At 29.2% G+C, this 10,524-nt stretch overlaps 1 protein-coding gene across 1 annotated transcript in view; it reads left to right on the plus strand.

Moving 5' to 3' along the window:
- Positions 1-10,524, plus strand: part of LOC111631669 (eukaryotic translation initiation factor 1A, X-chromosomal-like) — a 44,149-nt gene that overhangs the window by 13,754 nt on the left and 19,871 nt on the right. The window contains exons 3-4 of the mRNA XM_023375967.1: positions 2,964-3,067; positions 6,014-6,146. Coding sequence (XP_023231735.1) covers positions 2,964-3,067; positions 6,014-6,146 — 237 coding nt within the window. The remainder of the gene's footprint in view (positions 1-2,963; positions 3,068-6,013; positions 6,147-10,524) is intronic.

Raw genomic sequence — 10,524 nt, forward strand, 5'->3', positions numbered from 1 at the left:
ATATTTTTTAATCCTTTATAATTTTAATTATTTAATTGCTCCTTCCTCTCTTCCTTGGCATGTTGTAAAATTTCTGATAGTTGGATAATAAACCATTTTATTGTAATTTGTCTTTTTAAATTATTTTGAGTCAATATTAAAATTTGGAAAAGGAGATCCCTAGATCAGTAAAATAGGCGAATTTCCTCCTACTACTTTGGTTGTTGTTCGGGATACAGTTAAGGTTTTAACAAAGTTCAAGCAAATACATAATTAGCAAAAAAAAAAAAAAAATTGAAATAAAGTGATTAAACAAAAATTATTACAAATATCGTAAATAACAGTTCACAAATGCATATATAGAGAGATTTTTTGGAGGGGGAAATGGTCTTCACAATTTGAAATCGATTGAACACACAGTAAAATGCTCGTATAGTGCGCGCCATCTATCGTAGGATAAATGTACTATACCAGAAACCTTCGCGGGAGTGTATTAAAAAAGTTTCCAAAGTTTCAAGGCAATTGTACTATGCCAGAAACCTTTGCGGGAGTATATTAAACAACTTCCCAAAGTTTCACGGCAATCGGATAAATGGTGTGGTAATGCATGAAGGACAGACACACATACATTCATTTTTATATATATAGATTAAATTTCATTTACTTGCAATATATATAATTGTCTGCTCGAAACCTAAAAAAGCTCAAAATTTATGCTGATTCAAATTATCGCGGCATTTCATTGATTCATATATATTACAATTATTCCCAAACACAAACCAATCAGCAAAAAGTAGCAATTTATCTAAGCACTGTACTTTCCTTAAATCTATGTTTGTTTTGTGCAAGTTTGGAAAAAATTATAACATCATGGATGCCCTAGGAAATATCAACTTTACTTGGCAAGAATTAACTGATAAATGAATGAACAAAGTGTGGAAGGTCTGGCTGAAAGTATCCAAGGATTCTCAATGAGACGAACCTATCGCTATATTGTTAGGTTGTCCAAATTGTCAACCTAATTGATACGGCAGGACTAGGAGATGTAGACAATCAGGATAGAGGAGTTTTACTGCAGGTTTCTTGTGAGAGCCTTATCAACGATGACCTTCAAGAACTGACGGAACAAGGAATTTATGTAGAACTGAATGAAGAAATCTAAAGAACTTTCTAAAGATTTTGTTAGTAAAAGTTTGGTAACAATAACCAAAATCGTTGATCAAATTGTAGCGAATGATGCAGATTTTGAAAGGGAATGCAAAAGCAAAACAAGGCGTTTTTGATGTGATCTGCTATCAGCATTTGCGTAAGGAAAGAAAAAAAAAGCAACAAATGAAACTACATGACTTTATCGCAAAGAACAAGAATTTCAGAAAAGCCAGGACCTTCATCACAAAAAATGAACTTCACATTTCTGTGTGCATATGTTTGTGTTATTTTAACACATTTTATTATGCAAATTAATATATACATAGCTTAAAATTAAAGTAAAATCTGTTTATTTTTGGTCGCATGTTCCCTTTCCCTATTTAGTCTATGTTAAAATTACCTTATTTAATGCTGTTTCGTTTAGTGCTTTATCTAGAAACGCATCCCCCACATTAAGCAGGATCTTACTGTATACAATTGTATATAAAACCTCCTGAAATGAAAATGACTAGTTCTAAAACCCTTATTGATTCGTTATACACAGACAGCAAAGGTTATTGAAGAAACAAGCATTGAATATACAATACTAGATCATTGCATCAAGAACTTTTCCTATATTCTAAAGTTAAGGAAATTTTTTTTTAATAATAGAACATAAACTTTAATAGCAATTACTATTAAAATAAATGTTAGTTATATTGTACCAAGTTTACAGTATCATCAGCTTTGACTGTGGATAAGTGTAGAAGGTTTTCATCTTTTTCTTAGTGATCACTTGCTTTATTTTACTAAAACACATGCTTTAGTATTTTACAGAGTTTGTTGTTATGATTTATTTACTATTGTCATTTACCATTCTTACCATTTCAATTTAGTATTCTTATTAACTAATATATCCTTTAATCAACACCTTGGAAATGATATTCAGAGCACTCGTATAGTCTGTCAGCTTTTGCAAACAAATGTTATATGAATATGGTGCTTATTTTGCTGTCATTAATTTCAACATCACTCTTGGGATTTGTGACTTCTTATTCATCAATCTTGAAAATCTTTAATAAACTTTATTTTGACTTCTAAAACTTGTTTACATATCTTGTTTCAAAATTTTATTAAAAATGGAATTGGTTCTTACAACAGAGAGTTCTCAGTTAAGACAAAAATTAGCATTAAATTAACTTAAATATTTGAATCAATTAAAAAAACAATAATAATAAAAATTTTTATGCTAGGATTTTGTTTGATTGGTTTTCTGATGAGAAAGTTGCAAAGGAGACTCTTATAAAAATCAGTTTTGTCTCTCTAATTTTCTTTAACATTAAATCTTAATGTATGTTTATCTCATCTGTTTTATTTCATTTATTTCATCTGTTTTAAATATTTATAATTGTTACAAAATAATTTAAGTTTTTATGGAGTTGTTAATACGATCGATAAATCTTTAAATTGTCTCTATCTTCTTTACTATTTGTGCCAAGCTGAGTTTACCTCCTCCATTCTTTCTCGTCAGTGCAAATCTGATGTTATTCCACCTACTCCAATTGTCTCTAAATTTAGATACATTCTCCTCCCACCTGTTTTCTACACTTTTTAGGGGAAAAAATTGCTTCTAGGATTTTTTTTAAGTTTCTTTCTTTCCTTTAAAATTCAAAACAAAAAAGATAGGAAATTTTCAAATGATGATAAGCATTTACATTAAAATTTTCAACAGTAAATTTATCATTTTTACTTATGTAATACTTCTTGAAAGATATTGAATTTAATTAAAATATATTTTATATAATATTACTTTTATAATTAATATATATATATATAAACAATTTTTTAATTTGTAGAATACGCCCAGGTGGTGAAAATGCTTGGTAATGGTAGATTAGAAGCAATGTGTTTTGATGGAACAAAGCGATTATGTCATATCAGAGGGAAGCTGAGAAAAAAGGTAATTTCTATTTAAATTTTGATTTCCTCTATTACTTAAACCCCAAGGCTGGTCAAGACTTTGGTATTGATAATATTATTTATCTCAATGTTTTAATATTATGGATAGATTGTGTGCAATGTAATCTAGAATATTGAACCAGAATAGTGAGATGGAGATTAACATAGTTTATTCTATAAGTAATTGAAGTTAGATATCTGATTTAGTGATAAACATCTAACTTAGAGGATATATTTGGTCCTCCTCCTAATTTATGAAAGTTTATTATTTAGCTAAAATTCAGTAGAGTTTCTAGAATGGCAATCCCACATTCTACAGCCACTGAACAAAAAATTGCTAAATATATACAGTAGACTCTTGATAAGTTGAAATTTTTCTTATCTCTTCCAGTTCTAGTTAATGGAATTTTAAGTTACAGTTAATGTGATTGTACATACATAAATCTAAATACAGTAATACCCCGAACTTACACGATAGGTGGGACTGAGTGATAACCGCATAAGTCAGGGTATAATTTCGCAATTTGTGTAAAATCCAAGTCATATGTATGTAGGCTAATAAATGTTCTCGTTATCGAATAAAATCTTTTGATTCATTTACGGTTACGAGAAATCATCACATAGTCTCTCTCAAGTCTCCGTAGATATAATAAACACAAAAATAAATAACACAAAATAAATTGTAGCTATGTGTTGATTCCGCGCGACACGTCCGAACATGTAAGCTGAACAATAGTGTAGGGGGGAGAGAGTAATCAAGAGTTGCGTGGCACTCAAACAAAAGACGAATCGACGAGATTTGAAAATCGTGTAACTCCGGGTTCGCGTAAGTCGAGGTATTACTGTAGTAATAAAATATATGTATTTAATACTAATTATATTGTTTATATTGTAATATTTACAAAGTAACAAAACATTGACACTATTAGAGGAAAAGTCTGTTGCATGCACGCATTGTCAATAGTCCATTGCTTTTTGATCAACAATATTTTTGATGCATTGACTGCCTCGATAGCATCTTGTTTTATGAATAATAATGTTTCTAGAAAGTTTCTTAAAAGCATGAGAGCTTTTCTTGCTCTCCTGCATATAGGGAGACAGGGTATTTTCCCTTGGATTTATTTTTTCCTCATTTTTATCTCTTGTTTCTTTACTTGAGCAATGATGTTGCCTTCAGATAAGTGTTTTCTGATAACTGGTCATTGTTGGTGTCAACAAGATTTTTAAATGACACTTTTTTTTTATCATTCTCTGCTGTAATGGAGTGACCCAATCTTCTTCAATACAGTTGACGGATTCAGATGGAAATTCTGATTCATTTGAATCGGCAACAAATTTTTACTTTTGTAAAACAATTTGTAGTGCTCTGTAGGACTTTATTTCAAGCTTTGTAATAATTTGCATTGGATTGCATCTAGTAAGTTCACTCCATACATGATCCATCTTCATTAACATGTAATATCTTTCATATGATAAGCTTTATGTATTGTAATTTAAAGATTAAGAAATTTCTCATTCTAAAGGTTGAAATATAGATGATATACAGTATTTGATGGTAAGAATTGAATTGTTATAGCTTTCAGAATGGGAATTATTGAATATGGACTGCAATTGTTGATAAAAAGAATAATTTTTTTATTTTTGGCAATCATATAGGTGTCTAACTTATTTATCCACTTAAAAAAAGGCCTGACATTTGTTCTTTCTTATTGCCTGATATTGTATAGTTAATGTCTTAATATTGCATTTTTCAGGCTTTAAAGATTTTTTTCAATTAATTACAATGACAATTTTTCATTATCTGTTATGTTACACATTCTTTGCTTTTTTCACTTTTGTGACATGAATGACCCTTGAAAACTTATTGTTTCATTTAGTAGACATTTAAAAAAGTAAGATCACTTTGTCTGTGTTGAAAACTTCATCCAGTTACTATAGTTCTGTACAATTTCTGGTAAACTTTTTGACCACTTTGCATAATTCTTCTCTTGCACTTTTACATTTTCCCATGGATTTTATCGAAAATGATTCTACGCCTCTTTTTAAATTTAATCTAGCCACCTGTGAATGCTTTGAATTTGGTACAACCCAACTATTGTATGATTTGTTTAGCTTTTTTTTCTCTAAAAAGTTTTCCATTTACAGGAATATTCGTGTACTGTACATACCATTTCTGCATGCACTTTTCAATATATGGATACTCATTTATCTGTTTATCAAAGCTTTCTAAAATCCTTTTCTTGTTTTTCAAATATGTAGAGAAGGTGCTCAATGACATGTCAAATCTCTTGACGATTTCTGATTTTTTTTTATTTATTCTTGCTTTCTTCCAGATACCTTTTCTGTTGTTAACAAAATCTTTAGTTTTCCTGGTTTGACATTTCTATCTACTTTAGAATGAAAATGGTTATTACATTGGTTTGGTCATTGTTGATAGTGGTCAGTTGATCACTACAATAAAAAAGATGTCGACACACAATTCAAACTTTACAGTGAAATTAATTTTCTTGAAAGATTTGATTCCAGGTCCATCAGAACAGCATGCTAACACCTTTGCCACCTTTAACATCTATCATTGTATTATAACCAGTATATATAAACAACATACATTCAGTCTTTGAACTAGTGTTTGTAGTTTTTGAAATATCTATCCAGTTCTGTCAGTATTCATACTATCATAGGTTAAAATATCTTTGTAAACGTACAAAACAAACATCATCTTTCATAGTATTCTTCTTTATTGTTTTTCCCATAATTAACCTTCTTTGCACAGTGTATTTGTGGTACAAAAAGTGTGATTGTCCATTTTATTGATTGACTATTTTGTCATTCATTCATTTTTTCAATTTGTTCAATTTTAAAGTTTAATTGAATTATTTTATCATTGTCATTTGATTATATTTGTATAGATTAATAGTAGTAATGCAATATGTATAAATATTTACAGGTCTGGATTAACCAGGGAGACATCATTCTCGTTGGTTTGAGAGATTATCAGGATGCTAAAGCTGATGTCATTTTGAAGTACAATCCAGATGAGGCTAGAAATCTGAAGTCATACGGGGAATTACCTGAACATGGTATGTTAGTTTTTATAATATTTAAATTATATGACATTTAATAAATTCTTTCTTAAGCAATTAATGCCATTCAAAATATTAATGAATTTCTCCAATAAGTTTTTAATTTGAAAATTTAGTTTTTTAAATCCAATTTATATTAAATTGGCTAATTTTCATGCTGGTGATTAACAAGATGGGTAATCTCATGTCAGTATTTGGTTCAGTTTAGTCCTATGCATCATCTATACTTTCTGTTGCAAGAAATTGATGAAGTCATCTAATAATTCATATAAAAATGAATCGTTTTTAGTTGCTGTATTTATTTGATTATAAGCTGACTCAAGAAAAAAGAAAATAAATAAAAAGTGAAATTTTATTAATCAAGTGTAAGGAATAAATTGTACATCATTTAATTGTTTGATTCATGATGACTTGGATTTATCATCAATTGATTATTTGTCGCTGTCTTTATACAGAGCATCAGAATGTTTGATGGTACATCATCTATGCTATCAAACACATTTGAAATTGAACACTTTTAAATGCACCAGCAATGACTTCTCTAGAAATACTTTTCCACACATGCATACAAAATTTGCATAAACTTCTGGTGATATTTTTCTGAATTTTTATTGTCACTTATCTTACTAACTGCATTAATGATACTAATTCTAAGCTGATGGACTTTTATTTTTGAACCAGAAAAAAAATTAAAAAGAAGTTTGTTTGCAGTTGGGTAAATGCAGTATTATATATTTTCACTTCTTTTCAATTATATAAATATAAGATTTTCTTTGAAATGAAATTTATAAGATAAAAACATTATAGAAATATGACAAATTTTTGAATTTTGAAAAATATTTCAGTAAATTTTGAGTTAATCTAGAATAATAATTGTAAAATGTTTCATATACATAGACTTAAGTATGTATGTATATGTTAAAAGTTTTGTGTGTGTATGTGTGTGTGGCCTTCCAAATATAATAGTAATTTTATAGAAAATATATTTCTTTTTGACTATACATACATAGACGAGTCTTTGTCTATTTTCTGTCCCTTCACACGCTGTACGAGGCAATAACAATTCCACCAGTGAAGTCGACCTTTCTATGTAGGCTACCATTTGCCGTAAAATGTAAAACAGTTAATAACATCCTCTAGCGGTAGCAAAAAGAAATATATTTTCTATAAATGTCATAATTTGTCCTGGCAATTTTTTATTTATTATTTTTTATGATAGTACAGTAGAGTGTCGATTTTCCGAATCAATTGGGGACTGGGGTTGTTTGTATAACTGATATTTCGGATAACCGATTTATGTACGAAAAATTAGTTTAACGTATCCAATGTTGAAATTTTTCTCCGTTGCATGTTGCTTCGCGTTGAATTTTCGTCGATGTTAAGCCTAACAAAGACTATTGTATCGTTAAAAATTATTTTTTTATTTTGTACAAACAAAATAAATATATTGAAAAATATAAANTAATGTCTCTTCAATCCGGAAAAAAAAAAAAACTTCCAGTAGACTACCTCACAGCCAATTCAGATTATAAAACTCCTTTTATTGCTTTTTTACAGATGCATTTCAAGCCAGGTTAACTTTCTAGCTCCTCTTCAATGCTGATTTCTGTATCCATTTTATCCAAAGAAATATCTTTTCTGAATTTTCACTTAATCTTAATAAATATTTAAGCAGATGCTGATAAAAAAATTTGTTATTTCCTTCTCTCTGAGGTATCTCTTGTGTACCTTACTTTTATTGACTTGCAGTCAGTATAACTTATACTGCAGGGTGCAAAGCAAAGCAGGAAAAGGCCACTGAGAGGTGTAGGTGGAATCAGATATACAAAAAATATATTTGTAAAATTTCGCCGGATGAAAATTTATTTTAATCACAAAAGACACAGTCTGTCCAAAAATTATTTTTTGAAACCACCATTTTATCTGATCATGTGTTCCAGAACACCATCGACAACCCGACCTTTCTTTGTAGGCTACTAAGCCGTCAGGCTAAAACATTTTTTTAAAAAAACACACAAAAATATCCAATTAAAACATTAAAAGTAAAGAATTGGAACTGGCGGCCTTACAGACATCTTGAACTTGCATCCTTTCCAGTTAGGGAATTTCAGTCCTTATATTCACTTGATAAATGTGCTGTTAAATGTAAATTTTGGCCTTATCCCTCTGGTGACGAATTACTTCTAAAAAAGTTTTGTTCTGGAACACATGATCAGAATAAATGGTGGTTTCAAAAAATAATTTTTGGACAGACTGTGTCTTTTGTGATTAAAACAAAACATATAGTCAATTGGCTATGCGTTTATGGCTCCTTTTTTTTATTTCTTATATTTAATGATATTCCAATAATATTAAGAACAAGAATTATAAACTTGAAAGGAAGAGCATGATACAAAGTGTTAAAATAGCATTTTTTGATTTCATATTAAGTTTGGTGTTTGTACATTTTACTCAGGCTCATGCAAAATTGTTTCTGGCTTGGATTCCAAGACTCATGATCAAAATCACATTATAATCAAAAACTCTGATTATAATGTGAATAAAACAGTTAGCAATGTTTGCATTCTATCATAATTACTATATTAACAAGCTGATGTAATAACCATAAGAATATAATAGTCTTATCATCAGGGCTAGCTTTAAACTAAGTGGGACATGACTATTTCACTCTAATAGATCCTGCTACAGGGTAATGATCTCTTCAAAGCAAGAAAAGTTTCATTCTAAAGTTTATAGTGTTCAATAACGTACCCCAACAACCTATATCTGGTGTGACCCAAAAAAAAAAAAAAAAAAAACAAAAAGTTCACCACAGACGTTTTCGAACTGCTGTGAGTTTTTCTTCAGGTGTAAAATGGAATTTCTGATGGATCAGAGCAAATGGCATTATTTAACACATCCCAATGTTTTGTGGTGTAGTTTATAGTGTTCATATAAAATTGTTTTATATACCATAAATTAATTGAAAAAAATTTAAAATTTTTTCCAACATTTTTTGCATTATATGAAACTAAAGTTACTTAAAATAATCAAAAATATAAAATTTAAGTAAATGATTAAGTAAAATTAATTTATATATATAACTCTTCAAATTTCCTGTGATTGACCAGGATATAATTGGCCCATACATCATTGCTCAATAGCCTCATTGTAGATTTGATAGGAAAGATCCTCTTAGTGACTGAAGGATAGAAAAAATCAAAATGAGAAATGAATGATTATAACATATACTGCAGCATTGTAAATTAGTATTATCTATATTAGGGACTGTACACAAAAAAAATTGGAAACTGTATAAAAACAAGGAGAAACAAGCACACATACATAGTACATGCATCTTGTGCAGAAGCAGGTTATAGCCAATTCCATGCTATATATGAATATTGAGTCAAAAGTGTTAAACAGCTATGTTGATAAAATTATTGAATTGTGAAAAATTCCTTCTACCCTTCTTGTTCTATAGTTTTGTTGTCATCATTGCATGAATGCAATCTATCTGTTAACATCTTAATGTGATTTATGAGGACTTGCTATATGAGGACTTGCTGTAGATTCAAATTCAGAAAACTAATTAAGAATTTTATATTTTTGAAAAATTGGCAATGAATGAATGTTGAATGAATACAATCAAGATAGCTTTTAGAAATATGTTCTGCTTTATAAGTTTTTGAATAATGAAAATGACTGTTTGAAGGAATGAGAGGCTAAAGGACAAGCTTCATTCAAAAGTTTTGATTTTTATACAGAAGAAAATTATTGCAAGTAAATGAAATTTAATAATATATATTATTAAATTTCATTTACTTAGCAGACAATTATAGCAGACAAATTTCATTTACTTTAGCAGACAATTATATATATTTCAAGTAAATGAAATTTAATAATACATATTACTAGCTTACCCGTCGCGCATTGCTGCGATCTCAGAAGAAACGAAATTCAAGCCAACTCGTTATAATAAAATTCAATTTACATTTTATCATTTTTATTGAAACTTATTATTATTATTCATTTTCATCGGGAAAACATTTCAAAGTGTTGTTTCAATTCTATTTATTTATTGGAGTGCTTGTGGATACACGATATTTTTTTGTTTTTCCGTCTGGTGTGTACACGAATAAATCAGAAGGTTTTCCAACGCATGAGCTGGCCATATACGGTTGTCCATGCGAGAAGCACAGATTCTCCAAATTTAGCCCACACACTTGCAGCGATTGTCAGAAGTGTGATATTCCCCATTTTTATATATATATTTTTTAATCCTTTATAATTTTAATTATTTAATTGCTCCTTCCTCTCTTCCTTGGCATGTTGTGAAATTTCTGATAGTTGGATAATAAACCGTTTTATTGTAATTTGTCTTTTTAAATTATTT

Source organism: Centruroides sculpturatus, unplaced genomic scaffold, assembly GCF_000671375.1.
Source record: "Centruroides sculpturatus isolate CEXI.00-Female unplaced genomic scaffold, Cexi_2.0 scaffold595, whole genome shotgun sequence".
Lineage (NCBI taxonomy): Eukaryota > Metazoa > Arthropoda > Arachnida > Scorpiones > Buthidae > Centruroides > Centruroides sculpturatus.